Source organism: Aspergillus aculeatus (assembly GCF_001890905.1).
Source record: "Aspergillus aculeatus ATCC 16872 unplaced genomic scaffold ASPACscaffold_1, whole genome shotgun sequence".
Taxonomy (NCBI): domain Eukaryota; kingdom Fungi; phylum Ascomycota; class Eurotiomycetes; order Eurotiales; family Aspergillaceae; genus Aspergillus; species Aspergillus aculeatus.
This window is the reverse complement of record NW_017962976.1, coordinates 90,995-111,436: the sequence shown is the minus strand read 5'-3', so window position 1 is coordinate 111,436 and position 20,442 is coordinate 90,995. Positions and strand designations below refer to the sequence as shown.

At 56.5% G+C, this 20,442-nt stretch overlaps 10 protein-coding genes and 1 non-coding gene across 11 annotated transcripts; 6 read left to right on the top strand and 5 right to left on the bottom strand.

Annotated features, from left to right (window-relative positions):
• Positions 1-1,798: 1,798 nt before the first annotated feature.
• ASPACDRAFT_55804 (uncharacterized protein) lies at positions 1,799-3,173 on the top strand (the record flags this gene model as incomplete). Its single annotated transcript, XM_020203059.1, has 7 exons — positions 1,799-1,874; positions 1,922-1,974; positions 2,026-2,154; positions 2,214-2,322; positions 2,379-2,671; positions 2,754-3,056; positions 3,114-3,173. 7 exons carry the CDS (start codon positions 1,799-1,801, stop codon positions 3,171-3,173), a joined length of 1,023 nt encoding a protein of 340 aa, XP_020060649.1.
• A 163-nt stretch (positions 3,174-3,336) lies between these two features.
• ASPACDRAFT_37867 (Dabb family protein) lies at positions 3,337-3,797 on the bottom strand (the record flags this gene model as incomplete). The annotated part of the gene is made up of 3 exons (XM_020200356.1): positions 3,337-3,492; positions 3,547-3,657; positions 3,732-3,797. 3 exons carry the CDS (start codon positions 3,795-3,797, stop codon positions 3,337-3,339), a joined length of 333 nt encoding a protein of 110 aa, XP_020060648.1.
• A 256-nt stretch (positions 3,798-4,053) lies between these two features.
• ASPACDRAFT_1851310 (uncharacterized protein) lies at positions 4,054-4,741 on the top strand. The gene has a single exon (XM_020197196.1). It carries the CDS (start codon positions 4,135-4,137, stop codon positions 4,558-4,560), a length of 426 nt encoding a protein of 141 aa, XP_020060647.1. The 5' UTR covers positions 4,054-4,134; the 3' UTR covers positions 4,561-4,741.
• A 95-nt stretch (positions 4,742-4,836) lies between these two features.
• ASPACDRAFT_37865 (aldehyde reductase II) lies at positions 4,837-6,093 on the bottom strand (the record flags this gene model as incomplete). The annotated part of the gene is made up of 5 exons (XM_020200355.1): positions 4,837-5,141; positions 5,211-5,310; positions 5,358-5,530; positions 5,588-5,765; positions 5,824-6,093. The coding sequence occupies 5 exons, from the start codon at positions 6,091-6,093 to the stop codon at positions 4,837-4,839; spliced, it is 1,026 nt and encodes a 341-aa protein (XP_020060646.1).
• Positions 6,094-6,555: 462 nt separating this feature from the next.
• Positions 6,556-7,648, top strand: ASPACDRAFT_55802 (phytanoyl-CoA dioxygenase family protein; the record flags this gene model as incomplete). Its single annotated transcript, XM_020203058.1, has 3 exons — positions 6,556-6,757; positions 6,833-7,208; positions 7,297-7,648. The coding sequence occupies 3 exons, from the start codon at positions 6,556-6,558 to the stop codon at positions 7,646-7,648; spliced, it is 930 nt and encodes a 309-aa protein (XP_020060645.1).
• Positions 7,649-9,761: 2,113 nt separating this feature from the next.
• On the bottom strand, positions 9,762-11,297 carry ASPACDRAFT_108760 (acylglycerol lipase). The gene is made up of 2 exons (XM_020195319.1): positions 10,996-11,297; positions 9,762-10,899 (listed from the first exon to the last, which is right to left on the bottom strand). The coding sequence occupies exons 1-2, from the start codon at positions 11,068-11,070 to the stop codon at positions 10,051-10,053; spliced, it is 924 nt and encodes a 307-aa protein (XP_020060644.1). The 5' UTR covers positions 11,071-11,297; the 3' UTR covers positions 9,762-10,050.
• A 621-nt stretch (positions 11,298-11,918) lies between these two features.
• ASPACDRAFT_108759 (putative integral membrane protein Pth11-like) lies at positions 11,919-13,508 on the top strand. The gene is made up of 6 exons (XM_020195318.1): positions 11,919-12,389; positions 12,437-12,473; positions 12,529-12,596; positions 12,655-13,028; positions 13,087-13,157; positions 13,226-13,508. The coding sequence occupies exons 1-6, from the start codon at positions 12,207-12,209 to the stop codon at positions 13,486-13,488; spliced, it is 996 nt and encodes a 331-aa protein (XP_020060643.1). The 5' UTR covers positions 11,919-12,206; the 3' UTR covers positions 13,489-13,508.
• Positions 13,509-13,698: 190 nt separating this feature from the next.
• ASPACDRAFT_55799 (M24 family metallopeptidase) lies at positions 13,699-14,892 on the bottom strand (the record flags this gene model as incomplete). Its single annotated transcript, XM_020203057.1, has 1 exon — positions 13,699-14,892. One exon carries the CDS (start codon positions 14,890-14,892, stop codon positions 13,699-13,701), a length of 1,194 nt encoding a protein of 397 aa, XP_020060642.1.
• Positions 14,893-15,220: 328 nt separating this feature from the next.
• Positions 15,221-15,327, top strand: ASPACDRAFT_t41. Its single transcript has one exon. It is a non-coding gene; the product is annotated as a tRNA-Met (tRNA).
• A 1,257-nt stretch (positions 15,328-16,584) lies between these two features.
• ASPACDRAFT_55798 (uncharacterized protein) lies at positions 16,585-17,814 on the top strand (the record flags this gene model as incomplete). The annotated part of the gene is made up of 1 exon (XM_020203056.1): positions 16,585-17,814. The coding sequence occupies one exon, from the start codon at positions 16,585-16,587 to the stop codon at positions 17,812-17,814; it is 1,230 nt and encodes a 409-aa protein (XP_020060641.1).
• Positions 17,815-18,026: 212 nt separating this feature from the next.
• On the bottom strand, positions 18,027-20,289 carry ASPACDRAFT_73958 (DUF4246 domain-containing protein). Its single transcript, XM_020204082.1, has 5 exons — positions 20,124-20,289; positions 19,994-20,067; positions 19,853-19,931; positions 18,815-19,804; positions 18,027-18,755 (listed from the first exon to the last, which is right to left on the bottom strand). The coding sequence occupies exons 1-5, from the start codon at positions 20,187-20,189 to the stop codon at positions 18,219-18,221; spliced, it is 1,746 nt and encodes a 581-aa protein (XP_020060640.1). The 5' UTR covers positions 20,190-20,289; the 3' UTR covers positions 18,027-18,218.
• Between the last annotated feature and the right edge of the window lie 153 nt (positions 20,290-20,442).

The window sequence follows — 20,442 nt, the reverse complement described above, 5'->3', positions numbered from 1 at the left end:
GTCGTACGGAACGGATCGGCGCAGTGTCCGATAAATAGATGCATCTAGTACCACGTTATACAGATGAACCAGTTCCCAGCGGCAAGACGCTGTCTTACGGCAGAATATACAGCCCAGGTTTGATTTCGTGATGAAACTCCAGCAAGTCTTAACCCCTGGACTGGCGACGCTGTCAGTACCCGAAATACTGGGTGAAAATGTGAACTATCTATTTACTTTGTATGTCGTTCCTCCCTTGTACAAAATCGTAGCCGTAGCCCTAAGCGGGCTGGGACTGACTTGAGCGACGAGAACAGTGGCGATTCGTACACCACCACCGGTTTCAATGTGTCGGCTGAGCAGCCCGCCTCGGGAAATCCAATGGGAAATCCTAAGTTAGGTGTGTTTCTTTCTTTTTGAGGGTTACGTTCTCTATGCGATGAATAACCCCCCTTGGCCCAGTCCACTGATCTAAGACGGGAGAAGGCCAAGGCACCGCCTCTGACGGAATCAACTGGGTTGGGTATCTGACCACCCATTTCAACCATACACTGACCTTCAGCTATAACCTCGCGGTGTATGGGGCTACGATTAATAACGAGGTGATTCCGAATGAGCCGGGGGACGTGGTGAGTCAGGTTCGGGGGATGTTTGGGAAGCATTATTGTCGAGAGGCGGCAGACACGACACCCGAGATCAGTTCACGGTTGGCCACAGCGGATGCTTGGACGGAGTTTGCAGATGCAGCGCTGTTTGTGATTTGGGTGGGAATCAATGAGTTCGTTCCCTTACTCCCTCTTTCCTTTTGGTTTCTTGGTTGTGCGCCCAACTTGTTTGATCATACAAGATATATATTTGGTTGGGGATGTTTGCCGGTCCGATTTCCAATCCACCTGTCCTGCCCTACTTCACACCCCCCTTCTCTTGCAGACTTTACTCGATCAAGCCGCTCAATGCAGAAACTGACGCAGCTATGAATCTAATTCGGTGGATGACAGTGTACAATTCAGCTACCTCTCTCCCAACCCCCTCCTGCAACTCACCGCTGCCCTGGACACGTACTCTCAGCTGTTGACCGGACTTTACGACTGCGGCGCCCGCCGGTTTCTGGTCTTGAATGTGCCCCCCACCACCCGCACACCAAACATGCTGACTCACAGTCCGGTCCGACGCGCTCACCATCTGACTACGGTCCACGTATTCAACCAGCTATTAGGGCGGATGGTGAAGCGGTGGGCCGGGGGATTTCCGGATGTAAGTCACCCCTTCGCTTTCCGCTTGGATTGGGAAGTTGTTGTTTGGGAGGAAAGGTATAGGATAGGGGGTTGTTGACGTACGCATTGCTAATGGGTTATGCTTGTTGTGCTACGGTGACGGCAGGCGACGGTGATGCTCTTCGACGTGTTTGCTTTTATGGATGCGGTCTTGGATGACCCTCAGCGGTATGGGTTCCGGGATGGAACGTGTATGGGCGAGCAGGGGTGTGTGTGGTGGGATGACTTTCATCCGAGGTCGGAATTTCATTTTTTTCTGGCGAGGCAGCTAGAGGGGTTGCTTGGAGGTGGTTTGGATTGAGGCCGTTGAGTGTGTAGGTGGTAGGAGAGGATAGTAGCAATTGAGACTGAGTCATGCTACATATCGGCACTGTCATACTATGAGACTCACAGCAGTGGTATTGGATTGCCCAAGTGTAAAGTCAGGAATTGTGTGCGGGTTGCTGCTGTAGTGGAGGAGGTGATATCTATGAGTACCACCTGTACTGTACTTCGAGTCGACAATCCTCAACACGACCCATACTGCTAAACGTATTACATTCAACATGGCTGACACTGTCAATGTTCTAACGTACCTTCGTTCGAAGACCCAGCTTGACCTGGATAGTCTGGATCTCGAAGGTATGCTTACTCTCTAATTCTGAGCTACTGGTGCTAACGCATTCCAGCTGCCCGTAGCGGAGGTCCCGATGGGCCGTGGACGGATGCCACCTCCAACCCGGTATGTACATCTCATAACAAGTGGATAATAAACTAAACAGTGGACATGCAGGCAGAATCATACTTCCAGCTCCAGAAGGAGGAGAACAAGGAAATCGTCGCGCAGGCAATCCACCTCGCCCAAGATCTCCACGAGAGGTACTCAAGCGTGACGCTCGCTGAGCTTCGGGTTGAGGTCGCTGTACGTTTCCATTTCTGGGAGGTGCTTCCAATCCGAAGACTTACCAAATCATGAGATAGACCGTTTTGCTGGCCAACCAAGTTCTGCCCTACATCACCGGCTCCGTCCATGTCATGGTCAACCCATGCCATGCCTTCTCCACCACGAAAGTGATCCAGACCTGTCTGCGTAAGTGCCGCCGCCTTTCACACGCTCTTAGAATCTACAGTAACAGCGCTTAAAAGGATACCATGAGATCTTCCACCACATCGACCCGCACTTTGAGCCCTCGCGCCTCGTCATCAAAGTCTCCGCGACCTTTGAGGGGCTGAAAGCCTGCCATGCGCTGCGGCCCAAGGGCATCCAAACCCTCGCCACTACCGTCTTCACAATGGAGCAGGCAATCCTCGCCGGCGAGGCGGGGTGTGTGTCGATCTCGCCGTTTGTGCACGAGCTGAAGGCTGGGTTCGATGATACGTTCGTTCTCTCCGTTCTCTTTATGGCACACTTGTTGTGTTTTTTGTCGATGGTTCATCACGTATGAGTGACCTTGGGGGATAAGCTAACCAAGCAAGAGCAGATACAAAGATAAAGACCCTCTCCTCGATCTCTGCGTCCAGGCCCAGAAGTACTACGTCCAGCACGGGATCTCCACCCGTGTCAAGGCTTGCAGCTGCATGTCCGTTGACGAGATCCTGCAGTTGGCTGGGGTGGCGGCCCATACGATGCCGCCGGAGGATCTGGAGAGATTGGCCGGCATGAAGGAGGCGGTCGACTCGCTGGAGAAGAAGTCCTTGTTTCGGTCGGATGTCTCTGTGGCAGTGCAGCAGCAGCAGATTCGCAGCTATATTGATGATGAAGCGGGGTATCGGGTGCATTTTGCGGCGAGTGACGGGGGACGAGGGCAGACTCGCTTGTTCCAGGTTCGTCTGCTGTATGTCGGTGGATGAGCTTAGTGGTTGGCTAATGACACTGTCTAGGCTATTGCGATCTTTGCGGACTTCCAGCATAAGGTGGAGATGGTGATGGGAGGGCAGTAGAGGGTTGGCGGATGGTGGTGGTTGGGCTGGAGTCAATGGGGAACTCTCGCGGGGCTGAAGCGTTCTTAGAACTTATTGAGTTAGGGCTATCTCTAGCACAACCCATCATCTAGTGAATAACGTTACTGATTAGACCTGTGCCTCTACAACATAACCTCCGACTCTACAACACATCCCACGTAAAGTCCACCACGATGACCTGATCAACCAGAGGATGTAGCTCGCTTCCCAGTCCCAAGTGAACCGGATCGCTCGAGACGTAGTAGTCCCGATCCTCTGGCGACTCGAACTCAGCTACGAACCCGTGGGTAACCCCATGCTGGGCCATTGTTATCATCTGAGCACTTCACAGCCTGGGACTTAAGGCACTCACTTGCATCCCCTCCGGTGAATGATCCCTGCCACCCCTGAAGGAGACGATGTAGGGCTGCCCAGTCGCCGGGTGAATGCATCGATGCTTCAGGGCGAGAACGTCCTTGCAGGCCTAGACCAGAAGCAAGGTTAGGGGATTTTTCATTTCTGCAGGTAGTTGTCGTTCGGGTGCAGGTGGGAACTCACCTGATTGACCACCTCTGGAGTCAGGCCGGACTTGAATTGAAAGAGGACGATGTGGGTGACGGCCATGATTGCTTGCTTGGGTAGACCGACTCCCCTTAGAATTGAGCTGCTGTGTATTATCACCTTGCATGTCCGAGCCGGCGCGTAAACTTATAAATCCTAACCCCTGGTCAATTGCGCTTGTCAATCCGCCTGGCCACGTCAATCCCACAGATCAACGGGTAAGCAAACATCTCCACCCCCGTGACGGACATATTTAAAAGCCACTTGCATTCCGCGACAACTCCAGCCTACCCCTAATCGACATCAACAGCCTGCACTTCCCCAGCAAACACCCTATCAATCAACAACCAACCAACCAGAAATCTCATCCAACAAACGACACAGCCCATTGACAAGCAAGATGCCACAATGGCAAACACAGCACACCTCCACCCCCCTCCCCACCCCCTCCGAGCTTTCCTCCTCTTTTTCGCTACGCGCCCCTCCCACCACTGACCTATGGGCCTCGCCCCCGGACAGCTGCATCTTCACCGCCCCGTTCATCTACCAGGCAGTGCCGCTGGCCTCCTTCCGACGGGCCCGCATCACCATCGCCACTGTGCTAGCCGAGCAACCCTACGCGCAGGCCGGCCTGGCTCTGCTGCTCCCGCAGTCTGACGGCCAACGCAGATGGGTGAAGACCGGTCTCGAGGTTCTGGGGGGTAGGCAGGTCCTGGCAACGGTGGGGCGGGATCGGTGGCCGGATTGTAGTCTCGTGCCTGTGGATCCTGCCCTGGGTAGGGTGACGGTGGAATTGATGCGGCAAGGGGATAAATTTGGTGGTTAGCCGCGTGAAGCGGACGGAGACTGGGGAAGCGGAGAGGGAGGTTCTCCGTGAGTTGGGGTGGGTGTTTGCTTCGTCGGTTGGGAGTACGATTCAGGAGGAGTGCTGGGTTGGGGTCTTTGTTGCGAATCCGTCTGGTGAGGCGGAGGCTTTTGATGTGTGCTTTGAAGGGCTGATTGTGGAGGGAGTGAAGAATGAGGCTCGAGACTGTTCGCATTGAGACGCAGAGGCCTATGTTGGGCTTTGCTATGGATGCTATCTAGCTATTGATCCATGCTGCTACGGCACTTCTTCAATTCCAGCGGCAATGGTCTCCTCCAGACTAATCCAGCCCGGCTGGCCGTAGAACTCGCGCAGTAGTTCCTCCGCGCGGCGCGAAGGAAGAATCTCGCTCGCATCGCGGACCTCGTTGGCAGGCGGGTCGGGGATTAACGCATTGTTTGGTCGCAATCGGCGCAGGATGCCGACCACGTCCGTCCAGTTGAACTCGGAGGCGAAGGCGAAGATGCGTTCCCCTCTCACGGCGGGGCTGAGCAGCGCGACGACATGAAGTCGCGCCGTGTCTTCGACGTTGACGTACCATTCTGCTCGTGGGACTGTCAGGATGGGAAAGTACAGTGGTAAACGCTTGAGCGATTTGACACATGACTTACGTGGAGGGAACTCGTCCATGACCGAACCGTCCCCACGGAGGAGGTTTCTCATTCGGATCATACTCGAACCTGAAATTTCGGGATGCAGGATCCGTCCGAACTAGGTGTTGTCAGACTTTGCAAGACCTGGTGGTTTGCCATGCTCACGTTGGAGTTCGGGACGACGGTGCTGAACTCGAACTGGGGCTTGCGCTCCCTCACCCATCGCCAGCTCTCACGCTCTTGTTCGGTCTTGGCGGCGGAATAGATATGATATGCTCTCTCCTCAGACGGCGTTGATTCATCCCAGGCGGCATGGACAGAGACCTCATTCCATGTATCTGTTTCACGCTCACATTTAGAAGCTGGAAACCCTCGCCAAGAGGCAGGAGACATACTCTCATCGACTACGGTCTTCAGACCTGGCGTTGGGAGCAGCGCCGCCGTAGAGGACGATGTTAGCACGAACCGCGTCACAGATGGTTGACTGGCCGCAGCTTCCAGAAGGTGGATTGCCGCTCGTTTGACCCATGGAATCACCGCATCGGGGTCAGAATTGAAGGACATGTCCGATGCCTGGATTAGATGTTGTTTCTTAGCACGGTTCTGAGACGTGATCACTGATTGTACATACGAGATGCAGGACTCCAGAAACATCTTGCATTGCCCGACGGCACATTTCTGGGTCATCCAGCAACGGGATGATGATGCTCTCATAGCGACCTTCCCTGTAACGTTCTGTAAAGTATCTATCCAGCCAGGGTTTCGCCGTGCGGACCGTCCCGCGGACCTTGTAGCCTCGCTGGAGCAGGATGTCAATGGTATGCGACGCGATGTAGCCGTTTGCTCCGGTGACCAGGATCAGGGAGCCTGGGGGGATGTCGTAGTCTGTTGAGTGCAGCATGTTTCTCCTTTGTTGTATAGTAGCGAACGCTGGTTTTGTGTCGAGGAGAAGTGCTGGATGGGCTGAGTGTATGCAATTGCTTCTTTATCTAAGTCATCGAACACAGGATCGACTATGATCGTGAGGTCAATTGATCTCAAGCTATGACATTATCATCTCCTAGACAAATTACTCTGTGAAGGTGTCTCCACGTGCCACTTAAATGCATTGAAACCTTACCCATCCCTCCCCTCCCCGCCCTAAGATGAGCGTGGCGACCCGAATGTTTGTGCTGATCAAACATCTGCAATTGACTCCGATCCGCCAGGTGGTCCAATTGTCTGTTAGAACCAAGGCAGGCGGAGCATGTGATGCTCAGCTCCTGGGTGGAAGTGAAATGTGCTATTGCGTAAGCCCGAATATATTGAATGGGTCGTCCAGACCCGAGCAGTGAGCAACCCAACCTCAGTCACCACATCCAGCATGGCAGAGATTTCAAGCAGCAGACCCGGGGTCCAGACCATCTCCAAGGATACTCCTCTCGAGGAGATCGTCGCGATCCTCAAGCGTGATGGCTGCGTGGTTGTGAAGGAGCTCGTTTCCCCCGCAGACGTCGACCAGGTCAACCAGGATGTCCAGGAGAGACTCCACCGCGATCTGGAATGGAACGGCAGCTTTTTTCCGAGTATGAGGCTCCGCCCCCTGTGCTGTATCTTCCACAGCCTCAAATGATTTTACCTGCTAAGACCGATGGTGGTAGAGGAAACCCGACGGGCCCCGTCGATGATCGCCCTCAGTCCCACTTATACCCGCACCCAGGTGATGAACCCCCTCTTCCAGGCCGTCTGCGCGCACTTCCTCACCACGCGCAGCGTATTCTGGTGGGGCGACCAGCAGAAGGAGTCCGTGTCTAAGCCGTACGTGACCTCGTGCACGGGGATCGAGGTCGGGCCCGGGGCCCAGGCCCAGCCGCTGCACCGCGACTCGTACATCAACCACAACATCCTGCGGGAGATCGAGGCATGGGACGATGAACGCGACCAGACCCGCGAGACGGCGCTAGGCATGATGGTCGCGGGGTGCAAAGTCACCAAAGAGAATGGGGGGACGCAATTCATCCTGGGGAGTCATCTCTGGTAAGCCTTTCCCGTTTGGCTGGTCGAAAGACAACACGATAAGCAACCGGATTGGTAACTTTTTATCCCTTTGCTTGTGCGTGCATAGGGGAACCCACCGCACGACGCCGCCCGATGTGCGGGACTGTGTCGTGGCCGAGCTGGACAAGGGTGATGCCCTGATCATGTTCTCCTCCCTCTACCACGGGGGTGGAGCCAACATCAGCCGCGATGAACGGCGCATCGCGTACGCGACCTTCGCCGTGCGCGGCTACCTCCGCCAGGAAGAGAATCAGTACCTGGCGGTGCCGCGGGAGGTAGTGCACGAGTACGACCATGCGACCCAGCGATTCATCGGGTATTCCATGAGTGATCCAGCCTGTGGGTACGTGGAGGAACTCAGTCCGTTCTATCTGCTTCATCCGGACTTATTGCAGGATGCTAGGCCACAGGACTTTTGAGGGGCAGGACGTGTGAGTGAGTTTGTCTGTGTGTACTTGTGCGTGAGTTGCCTGGATTCTGCATCGGATGGACTTTAACAGGGTTCTGCGGCAGGGGAGGATAGAAACGAGACAACGGCTTTGGCGATTATTGGCCTACCCAGAGTATGATTTGGTCACCATCTCCTCCTGCTACCACCGCGTCGGACTTGGGGCTTGGGATAAGAAGCGCGGAAAGGGGTCCTTGCAACCGTCTCATACAATGCACCTTTGTCCTCAAGCACCTGGGACCTTATCTGACCTCTCCTTGCGGTGACCTTTAGTAGTTTCGCAAAGAAACAGTTTTGTCCTTCCAACCCGGATTGAGAAGTTCTCGAAAGATGGTTGAGCTGTTGTCCTTGGTAACAATGCATGGTGCGGGTTGATTGTGTGATGCCGCAGCCTACCGTTCTATACTCACCCGGGATCAACTGATTCTGCAATTCAATCTCTTGATAAGAATGTGAGAGGCGTGCATATAACAGACGGGTCTCGATGCATAAAGACACACTAAGAAAGAACAGTAGGAATCCATCTTCACAGGCAAGGTGTATCTTTGTGTCAAGCGAAGGCCATTGAACAGTCCCTGTCCCCCTTGCTTTTGACTCATCCACACCAGAGTCAAAGGAAGAAGTAGAATGAGCGGTGATTATCCCACTTCCGAAACGTGCTCAGCTGCATAGCCCACTTCATCCCGTCCAAGCCATCAAACCACACACACTCTCACCAACCGCAACCACCGTAATAGTTCTGCTATTCCGATCTTTACCGCTTTTTACGCAACAGCAACAGCAACATGCCCCGGATTCTGGCAGGAGCTTGCACACGGCAGCGTCGAACGGCGGAGGCGCGACGAGCAGCATGCACGGACCGATCCCTGGTCCCGACACTACCGTCCTCGGCCTTAGTCGGCTTGCCATTTCACTCGCCAGTGCCGATATAATCCCCAGGGATGAGTGTCATGTTTGTGTCGGAACGACCAGAACAGGAAATAGATTGAAAGAATAATGGTCACTTGATTCGAAAACCCAAGACAAGAACGATCTTCCAATTCAGTACGCTTGTATGGTTCAATGAGGAGACTCGTCGAAGATCAGCGAGAAGAGTTGGTTGACGCGCTGGTAACCCCTGACATTGTGTGGTGCAAGTTATGTGTACATACAGACGAGAGTACACCAGCAGTGTGGTCATGATTGCGCGGTGGGGGGAGTGGTGCGCCACAGCTGAGTCATAGGGACCTAGCCACAGCATAATTATTTTAGTTAGTTATTGTTATGCTCAGCCACAGGCCCCCATCTTCCCTTGGAATGGAATAGTACACTTGGTGATATTGAGGTAATATACTGCGCATATGAGTATGTGCAAAGCGAAAAATGAGATTTGAGCAGGATCACTACTAGCTGCTTTAGTTCCTCATACTCCGACCTTCTGGTTGTACGAGTTATGCTACAGTCGTATGCAACCTGTGACCATTGAGGGGGGAAGTGGGTGATTAAGTCTGGGCAGGGCGGTGAGCTGCGTCCTGACTCCGCCTGCCAGTTTCTCCCCGGTCGGCGTTAGGCCACAACAACACCACCAACAACACCACCATCAGCAGCAGCAGCAGCAGCAGCATCGTCGTCGTCGTCGTCATCTGCCCCTTTTCCACTCCCCAAACCATGGCTACCACTACCCCACTCACCGGGGGCTGCTTATGCCAGAAGATCACCTACCGTGTGGATCTTCCCCCCACCGAACCCGTCCCCAAGGTACTGTCCAGTCACCCCAGCTTTTAAGTCTCCCTCCCTCTGATCGCAAACCCCCCCACTCCAGATCATCCTCTGCCACTGCACCAGCTGCAAGCGCTACACCGGCTCCGCCTTTTCCTCCAACCTCGTCGTCCCCGCGGCCGCCCTGGTCTTCACCACCGGCACCCCCAAGCTGTACCTCGGCCACAGCGACCGCGGACCCCCCGTGCGCCGGCAATTCTGCGCGGACTGCGGCACCCCCTTCACCTCGCAGCCGGGGGACAACGACGAGATCATCATCCTCAAGACGGGGACGTTGGACGCGGCGAGTCGCGTGCGCTGCGGGGAGGTGGGGCTGGCGATCTGGGGGCGGAGTAAGGACGCGTGGCTGGACCAGATCGGGAGTGTGCGGTGCCTGGAGACGAGTATGGGGTAGAGGTGGAGGGTCTGCATAGAGTAGATTGCACATAAAGTAAAGCGGGAATGCACATAGGGTCGAGATGAGATGGGAGGCTAGAGCTCGTAGCAGTACGGTGAGAAGGGATGGTCTGTCCCCGCTGGCATGCAACAAACAGTGCCTTCCATCATGTAAGTATGCGTATTCGCTAATTCGCTAACTACACCGTCCGTAGTACAGTACTCAATCTCCATCACTCCTTACAGCCGCACCGACCTCTCCGCGGCGCGCTCCAGCACCCACCCCGCCAGATCATCCGCATACACCTGTCGGTTCTCCGGCAGATCCGCATGCAGGATATGGCTCCAGCCGTCGTAGGAGACGAACTTCTTCTGCGTCGACGGCACCCGCGAGGTCTGCTGGTCGAACCAGCGCTTGCTGATGTCGTGGCTGGTGCACTGATCGCCCGTGCCGTGGACGACCAGCACCGACTGCACCCCCGGGGACAGGACCAGCTTGCCCGCGGTGAGGGCGGCGGCGCGGTCGAGCATGTTGGCGAACATCTCCAGCGTGCCCGTGACGTGGTTGAGCGGGTCATCCTTGACCTGCGCCTGCACGGCCGGGTCGCGCACCAGATTCTCGATCGCCATCTTCTGCGTGAGCTGGAAGTGGGGGAGCAGACGGCCGGCCAGCCGGCCCGCGAAGACGAGGAGGGAGCTGGGCGTCTGCTCCGGCGTCAGGCCGATGTACGGCGCCTCGAGCATGATCCCCCGCAGCGAGGCCACCAGCGGTTGGTACTGCGGGGTGGACGCTAACGTCGCCACGAGACCGCCCCCCATGGAATGGCCGCTGATGAAGACGGGGATGTCGGTCGGGGCGACCTGCTGCTGGGCTGTGATGAAGGCGGCCATGTCGGCGAGAATGGCCGGGGTCGGCCCCGTGTTGCCGCGGTCGGCTTTGCGGTGCACCGATCGGCCCCAGCCCCGTTGGTCGATCCCCGCGCAGAGGATGCCGTGTCGCGCCAGGGCGGGGAAGAGGTCGAAGTAGTTATTGATGTGGTCGCTGAAGCCATGGAAGTGGACGATTTTGGCGAGGGGAGGGGTGGTGGGCTGTGTTGATGTGTTGATGAGTAAGCTGTTCTGCATGCAACGAACTACTAACTACATATGCCAGTAAATACGGCGTAGTAAGGGCTTTCAACTCACCGACCAGGTCTTTTGGTAGACCTCCACTCCATCCGGCAGACGAAAGGTGCCCTCCGTGATGGTGACGTCGCTCATGATGAATCTAGACTACTATGCCGGTGAATGAGATCTATCGCTAGTCTACTATGTAGATCTAGGTCGATCGCAGATTTGGTCGGGTAATTTGACCAGATAGAGATCAACGTTAGGAATTTTCCCCACAAGGCGGACTGTGGTTGGAGTGAATGTGGGGGGGAAGTGAGAGTTAAGCATAGTAGTAGGGAAGGGGAGAAAAGAAAAAGAGAAAGAGAAAGCGAGGAGCGGAGAAACTGTTAGTTATTGGACTGTACTCGGAGTTTGTGTCCACTTGGCCAGTTTATGTGTCCAGTTGCCAAGCGGCGGGCTTCTCCCTCGGTTGCCGATGCATGCATCCATCACATGGCCGATAACTTACGGAGTACACGGAGTACAGTTCGGTACTGGGGAATTCCCCTCCAAAAATAACAATTATGTAAGCTATGCGGTGCACAGTCGAGTCACGTGCCTGGATCCAGCCCTGCTCGGCCAGGATATGGTTATACTACTAGGTATACAAAAGAGTCATCTAGAGAGTGACTTACACGTAACTACGGTCAGCTACTCCGTCGACTCAACTAAAAGACGGATCAACCGACTACCTAGAGCGCCAGCTCGGTAGTGTACGACTAATGCCGGGGTCCACTCTTCTCCAAGTGAGGGGTTGCATGTAACCTCTAGGCGAATCTGACAGGTCCATTCTCTGCGGCCACGCGACTCAACCCAGCGCCTTGTACCGAGTCAGACCTCCGACGATGCAAGGGCCATCCCTACATTGCGCCTGGCCCTCAGGTTGCTCAACCCATTATCCCATTGCGGCTATACGCAACCCTAATCCGACGTTTATCCTCCACTCCCACCCAGTTATTCTTGACACCGCCAACCTTTCTCGAGTTGTCGAACACCACGAATCTGATCTATCACCCGCGACCTCCCCCTCCCTCGTCATGTCCCTGTCGATCGCGATACGTCGCAAGCCCCTATCCCCCACTCCCTGGGCTTCTCCCCAAAACAGCCTCTGCAGAAATATTCATCAGGTCGCCCGTCCGCTGCGACCATGGCCATGATTCCAAATCTCGTCCGCCACCCAACGCTTCTGCAACTCATCACCTGCAGCCGCCATCACCGATACGATCGGTATCGCATCGTCTCCCACCATGTCCTCCGAGCCCACGGAGGGGGATTTCGACCATCCCAACCAGCAGCTGCGACGATCCGTCATCATCGCCTTGCCGTTTGCCTTCGCTCTCTCGACAATCGCGGTGGTGCTGCGCCTGGTGGCGCGCCGAGTCCACGGCACGCGCCTGTACCTGGACGACTATCTGATTATTGTTGCGCTGGTATGCATTCACCTCATCTGCCGGGCGTCAGGTTAACCGTGGGTTAGATCTTTAAATATGGCTGTTCAATCGGGGTCGTCATCCGTAGGTCTACCCTGCCAAGCCCATCGCTTAATCTAACCACTTTCATTGTACCCAGTCCTCTGGAACGGTCTGGGATCCCATATCACCATGATCCCGCAGAAGAACCTGGACGTCTACTTCCAGGTCAGCCAGCCCCACCCCATCTTGACAGTTCCTCCACATCAATCTGACCAACCAATAGATCGGCTGGTCCAACGGCTTCGTCTACCCGCTGTGCATCGCCTTCATCAAGCTCTCCATCCTGGCCTCCTACAAACGCCTCTTCGCGGCCCGCAGCATGTCCGTGGCCGTGACCCTGGTGGCCACCGCCGTGGTCCTCTGGGTCGTGGGCGTCAGCGTCGCGGGGGTGCTGTCCTGCGTCCCCGTGGCCAAGTTCTGGCACCGCGAGATCCCCGGCCGCTGCATCGATCCGGCGACCTTCTACTACGGGCAGCAGATCCCCAACATCGTCACGGACGTGGTGTTGCTGGCCATGCCGCTGAAGAGTGTCTGGGCGCTGCCGATCGCCAAGACGCAGCGGGCGTTGCTGTCGGGGGTGTTTTTGGTGGGGGTGTTGTATGTGCTCCCTTGATTCACTTGAGATATTGGCTACGTGCTGATCGGCGGGGTGCAGAACGTTGATCTTCGATATCGTGCGCTTGGTCGCGATGATCCATATCACCGAGATGGGACCGGATATCACTTGTGCGTCGTCCCAACATAGATCTCGAGATCCAACCGGTATGGCTGCTAACCTGTCTATATGCGAGCAGACAATCAAGCCCCCGTGGCGGTGTGGACGTGCACCGAAGCCGCGGTGGGGATCATCGCCGCCTGTCTCTCGCATCTGCGGCCGCTGTTCCACCTCGGGCCCAGCAGGAGGCTGTGGCGCCAGCCCAGTCCAGAGATGCGCAAGCGCGAGCTGAACCCCCCGCCGGAGGAGGGGTTTTCGACCGATGATACTCTGTTTGATCCGTGGGGGACGCAGCATAGTGGGTTTACAGGGCATAGTGTTTGTGTGGAGTCGGGAAAGTAGCCTGCCCTTAGGGAGGGAGTCGAGTAGATGCGGGTAGGGGTTTAGGGGAGGGGTTGGTGTCTGTTGGTGGGATACAGTCGATGTATATACTATCCTTCGTGACTTTCATTAATACAATCTTTTACACTTCCACACGTCCACCCCCTACCTCAAATCAACTACACCTCCTAACTTCGTATCCCGACAACACCCACACAGCCACATCCCACATCAGCCCCTCACCCTCACACCCCCCTCCGCAAACCGCGTCAACCGCTCCCACCCCTCCCCGGTAACAAGAAACGTATCCGACAACTGGACACACGCACCCCCCACCGCGGGGACAAGAATATTGACCTCCACCGCGACCACCATCCCCGCCTGCAGCATCCTCTCCTCCTTCTCCTCGACGAAAAACAGCTCATGCGGCCCCAACCCCACCGAATGCCCAATCCGCCCCGGCATACACGCCCCGTACCCTCTCACCTCATACCCCCGCACAGCAGCGCGGTACAGCTCCCGCACCGCCGTACCGGGCCTCAAGAACCTCAGCACCTCGGTCCGGATCTCCAGAGCATCCCCCATTGCCCGCCGCTGCGAAAGACCCACCTCCCCGATCCAGACCGTGCGCTCCAGCTCCGCGTGCATCCCGTTGGCCACCGCCCACACGAACACCGAGACACTCTCCCCGGGCCGCGGGACCCGGGACGTGGGGTTATCGCACCCGAACGACTGGCGCGGACCCGAGAGCACCCACGCCGTCAACCCGCTGTTGACCCCGCCCTCGGGGGATCCGAAATCGCAGATCTCGATGGTGGGGTAATGTGCGACCCAGTGCGCGTGCATGCTCTGCAGCGCGGCGAGGACGGCGTCCCGTTCGCTGGTGGTGGGGTGCGCGAGCGCGGCGATGGCGGATTCCATCCCTTTCTCGGCGAGGGTGGCTGCGATGCGTGTGTGGGCGATCTCGTCGGGGTCTTTGATGGCCCTGCTGGCGTGGAGGAGCGGGGTGCAGTTGGTCAGGGTTGCAGTGGGGAGGGTGTGGCGGAGGAGGGTGTGTTGGGTTGGGGGCAGGGTGGCGTGCTCGATGCCGATGGTCGGATGCGGGGGGAGGTCGCAGTGGTTGAGGAGGATGGTCAGGGCGGCGGGCCAGGTGGGTGCGAGGGTTGAGGTTGGTCCCCAGGTTCCGTACAGGTGGATGGTGGGCGTCCAGGCGCTGGACTTGGCGTGCGTGCTGCGGAGAGCGTGCACCAGAAGGACCGGGGCGGATTGCCGCGGGAAAATGATGAGGACGGGGTCGGAGTAGATGATCGGGTTGAAGCCGGAGAGGTAGAAGGTCGAGGTGGGTTGGATGCAGATGATGGCGTCGAGGTTGAGGGCTGCCATCTGAATTTGGAGACGTTGCACGCGGGGTGGTTGGGATGCCATGATGGGTGAATGAGATGAGGAATATCTTAGGGCTTTGTTTTAGCTGGGTCAGGGGTGGCGCGGGTGGAAATCATATATTTCTCATTCAAGTCGTAAACGGTGCGTTCGTGCCTCGCTTTGTGGTGACGAGGCAATGCCTCAGACATATTGAAATATGTTTACTAGCTTCCCGGATACGCGAGTCAAAGTAGTGAGGCAGTTGAGGCGTTCGGGGTCCCGAGTGTATACTTGGCTGAGATGGGTCGGTGTTGGTGGATGATCGGCGGGAGTTGTGCCTCCGTTTCACGTTTGCTCATATGGACAACATTTTTGCCGACTTCAACAAGCGGTCTCCATGGTGTAGTGGTTATCACGTGGGTCTCATATGCAAATATGACTTGGAAGTCGCACTTCCAGGATATCCCAAGGCCGGGAGTTCGATCCTCCCTGGGGACATGTGTTTTTGCTTCCGACCTTTTCTGGTCGGGCCATTGCAAAGGAAGAGAGTAGGAAACGCGCACTGAAAGCCATTGCACGTCGTCGGATCGATTTACCAAGATTCACAATCCCCAACCTTACCCGCGTCCCCGATCTTCATCCCTCCTGCCACGCCACTATCCTCACCTGCGCAACACCAAAAGGACCAACGCGAAGACATCGCCCCCTTTACCGTCAATCATCTGCTTCCGAAACAGCACGACTCTGCTGCCTCTGCCTCTGAGGATTTACCTTTCTCCCCGCACTGACCAAAAAGGTCACCCTGACCACCCCACAACCCCGCCAATCCCGACTAAGACCGGGGGCTATTGAAGCTTGTAAGAACCCATGTCTCAAATGCCCCTGAGTTGCCAAAATCCATCAACTCAAGGGGTCTAGAGCAATCGAATCAATCTGCATGCCACCACTGCAGAGAATAGCACCCCAGCTGACCTTGACCGAGTCCTGCAGGCCCCTCCAAATTATACTATCGGCACCTTCATCACACTCTCCATAGCTAGGTAAAGATAGAATATCTTGCTCAGCGGCTACTGATTATGCTGCCGTCTCAACAATGTCAATGTATCGAGTGCAAGGTCAGACAACGACGCCAAATTGAGAAGACTGGGTTATGCGGCGGCCTGGCTACTCGCAGTCTGCTCTCCCCTCCTCAAAGCTCCCTCCATGCCGTCTGAAGTTACCTTATAACATAGAGCACTACAACACACCTAGAGTAAGACATCGTAACATGAACCATTCGAGCGTTAGTGTTGGAGCATCCTGGACTCGGCAACCTCCGACAGAGGAATTGACCGCCGATCGTACATCTGAAGCCTCATTTGTTGCAACCAGAGACAAGCAAGCCGAGGAAATATCCGTGAAGACGCTCTGATCCCATTAAACTCTTCAATGGGGCGGGAGAACTGCGGAGAGGTCCGTGCCCCAACGGTGCAGAAATCCAAGACATCAGATTAGGGCTCCTGGCAAGGCCTAGACCGGTCAACTGGTAGCAGTGTGCAATCTAACACTACGCAGACACCAATACCTTCACATATCACCCCTTAAGAAAGTATCCAGGGGAAAGAGAACATGACTCTCTTCCATTGGGGCTGACCGGATCTCAGCATGTAGTTAAATAGCGCCAAGGGTCGTGAGAATACAGCACGGTGCACTGTCAGTTCTCATCCGAGGCCCTCTACTCCTCAACTCATCAATCGCGCCCCCGAACGAATTACCATGTCCACCTCCCAGCTGCTATACTTCCACTGCCCAGAAGTGGCCCTCTCCTTCCGCGCGAAGCTCCTCACCGCGGAAAACCCGGACGTGGCCGCGCAGCTGGTCGCCCAATTGCCCCTGCAGAGCACGCTGGGCCACGTCGTCATCTCCGGCGAAGCCTTCTGGCTGCCGACGCGCATCGTGCACCTGGGCCGCGACCGCATGGTCCCGCGACACCCGGGGGCCGTCTATCTCAACGCCGTTGGGGGCTCCCTGTGTCTGACCTACGGGAATGTCACCGAGAGCGCGCCGGTGAACAAAGTGGCCGACGTCGAGGCGGCGGACCTGCCCGCCCTCGTCCAGCTGGGCCGTCTGGTGTACGAGCACACCGTCGCCAGCGCGCGACACACGCTGCTCACCATCCACCTTGCCCTGCATCCGCAAACCCCGAGCACACACAACCTCAAGCTCACCACGGGGAACCACCACCACCCCCAAGAACATAAATATAACTCCTCCCGCTCCTTCGACAAACCCCTCCCACTTACCACCCCCAGCTCCCAGCTCCAAACATGGCACACAGCCCTCACCACTATAACCACCGCAACCACCACCATCTGGCTGCACATGCCCCCAAGCATCCAACGCGTAAAATGGGGCCTCATCCCCAGCGGCGCCGGCACAGGGGCCCAGTACTTCTCCGTGCTGGTGCACCTCAAATCCTTCCTCCTGCATCTGGGCTGCGACGTCCTCTACCGCCTGCTCAAGATCTCGCTGTACCCCGACCTCCCCCTGGCGGTGGTGCAGCGCATGACCCGCGAGTTCTTGGTGGTCAATTTCAATACCTTCGATATGTTGGTCGATCTCGGGGTGGACGAGATGGGGGCCACTGGGGAGGTTTATTTGCGCGGGGTGGGGACGGTGGCCTGTAAGGAGGAGTATCGCGTGTTGACCGGGGCGTTGTTCTCGTATGTCTGTCGGATGCATCGCTGGGTGCATTTGGTTTTTCCGTGGAATCTGGGGGTGGCGTTTCCGCAGCGGCGGGTGGAGGAGATTTTGGAGATGGCGGGGGCGGTTGGGGGGTTTAGGGCTGGGTGTGTGGGGATGGGGATGGTGTTGGAGGAGGCGGTGGATGGGGTAGATATACAGGGTTTGGAAGGTGGGGTAGGGGTTGGGGGAAGAGTGGGTGGGAAGTCCAATGCGATGGGGGTGAAGGGGGTGGTTGAGAGCGTGGAGGAGGCGCCGGTTTGATATCGTGTCAAGTCAGGGATGGAAGCTGCAGCTGTGGTTGGCGTATGCGGTATTTGTTTGTCACATTTCCAGATTGTTCTGTTTCTATTTTGCTATATATAGATCTCCTTGGCCATCTTAATACTCTACCCCAGGTATGGAAACATCATTCAATGCCTTGTTTGCTATGTAGCTGAAGAAGAGCAGTGTGTAAGAAATTAAAGCTGGCTCTTCCAATTGCAGATTATGGATCAAGGCGATGCTTAACGCCAAGTGAGAGGCTCCAGAACCGACTATAAGTGATGACTACCTGCGCTGCATGGTGCACAGTAATGCCTGAAACCTATCAGGCTGTGTCTCCACTGAAGCTGTCAGAATAATTTCATTATGTACATGTACACTACATTAACCCTGGCATCATACCCCTAATGCTCACACAGCGAGAACGAGCCCGTCTCAAATGCCCCATTCTGCTTATCCTGGAACACACTCCGCTCCTCCATCAACTCCAACCGATACGCCTTCGCCTCCTCCATGGTCATCAACCCCTGCGCCAACGCCCCCTGGTCACCCGCCCACTCCGCCTGCTGCGGCGGCACATTGGCCGTGGAGATCACCCGACGGTGCGGGTCGATCAGGAACAGCGCCAGGATCTTGCGGTGTCCCGGTTTTGTGGGGTCCGCCAGCGCGAACGGCGCCACGCGGTGCTGCACGGTGTTCGGGAAAGTGACCAGGCGCCCCTCGTTGCAGACCACGCTGCCCAGGTCTTGCGTGAAGTGCTCGCTGTCGTTGTAGCCGTCGACGTCCGAGCCGAACCCGTACACCGCGTGGATGAACTCGTGCCGGTCCTGCTGGTAGCCCATGTCGTAGATGGTTTGGGCCCGGTGGCGGAAGGCGAGGCGGCTTTCCGTGGTGTTCGCGCTGTCGTAGTAGTAGATCGCTGTGGCGCAGATGCGTTCATTCTACACAATGGAAGTCAGCTTTAGCATTACTTGATATTCAGGTGAGGGGAGGGACGTACCAGCTGGCCTTCGATGTGCCAGGACCCTCCCTCGTAGGTCGGCTTGTCGGGCGTCAGTTCGATGTTCGCCAGCTTGACGATCACCTGCAGCCCGGTCTCGCGGAACTTCTCGCGCAGATCCATCGGCCCCTCGTAGGAGACCTTGGGAGGGACGAAGGTGGGTCGAGGCTCGGGGAGCTTGATGGGGCGCGCCTTCCACCATGCATCCGAGCGCTCCTGATAGTCGTCCTCATAGCCCTCCTCGTCTTCCCTGTTGCTCTCCCATCTCGGCTCCGGGGTCGAGCGGTCCAGGTACTCCACGCGGTCGTAGAGGATGCGGACGTTCTCGTGTTGCCGGGTCCGGGTCAGGCTTTTGTTCCACTGCGGGATGGCGCGGGCAATGACGTTCTCGACGACCGCGTACAGGCTCTGATGGCGCTGCGGGTGGAGGTTGTTGATGTACGAGACGATGCGGCAGTTTTCGTGGTCAGAAAACTCCACGTCGCACGGAAGCCATTGGAATTTCTGGCTGTAGACCTTGTAATCCGAGGACCGCCAGCGCCAGTGCGGATCGCGGCCCTGGCCCTTGGATCCCTCGTCCGTGGGCACGGGCAGCACATCTCCCTGGCCGAGGTGATCGAGGCAGTTGGCCACGGTCATGGTGCGGTCCGGCAAGATGCGCGTGCGGCCGTAAACGAGCGGAAATAGCGAGGGATGCACCAAGTCGAGGACCTTGTTGTCTGAGCCTGGATGGTAGTCTTTCGCCTCCTCAGGGATGTCTTTTAATGGTGCTACGGCGTCGCGCAGTGCCTGCTGAAGGTCCTTAGAGATGGCTGTGTCAGACCGGATGACCCCTACGTGATCAAAAACGGCGAAGGTCCCCTCCTCCTGCAAGACCTTCGCTTTCCACCTCATCTCGGCAATGATCCCGTCGATCATGGTGGGAGTGACGTCTTGCCCGGTCTCGGCGATCTCCTGGCGCCACTTGGCCGTGATTTCCTCATCGAATACCTGAGCGTAGGTTAGTTTACGTTTCACTCGGAGTGGCTGTTGATTTACCTTGCGGTCCCAGTCGGGCTTTTCGGAGATGGTGTTCATGATTTGCAGCATGAGGATCTCGCGGTGGACGAGTAGATTGCTGAGCAGACTGTTAGTCGGCGACGCCCACATTTGCTGCGGTACTTGTTTGCAGATGCCTACCCGATGTAACCGTCATAGATGTCTTTGCTGTCCAGTGCATTGGGCAGCGTTACTCTTTTCAAGGAATATTTAGCCTGCGTGAGTTAGCTTGAGACTGCAATATGACCATGGGCTGGGTGAGGTACAATACCGGAACTGGGTGGTTCAATGGGAGGCCGTAGCCTGGGAGCTCGATCCGTGCAGGTGGAGTGGTCATGGCTGCTGCACCACTGGTTAAAAAACGGGAAACATGCGATGGAGTGGTGGTCGTAAGGATTTACTACTCAATAGCCATCGAGTTGGTGGTTGCATGTTTTTATTCAAGCCGCGATGGGGGTCCTAAGGCAGGAACGGGTGTTTGGTGGGTCGCTGCCTTGACCCCTTTTTATTGCCCGGTCTCTGCCTGCCAGGCACCCCAGGCACCTCCCAGGCACCTCCAGGCCCCCTCCAGGCATCACTCGGCATTGGTG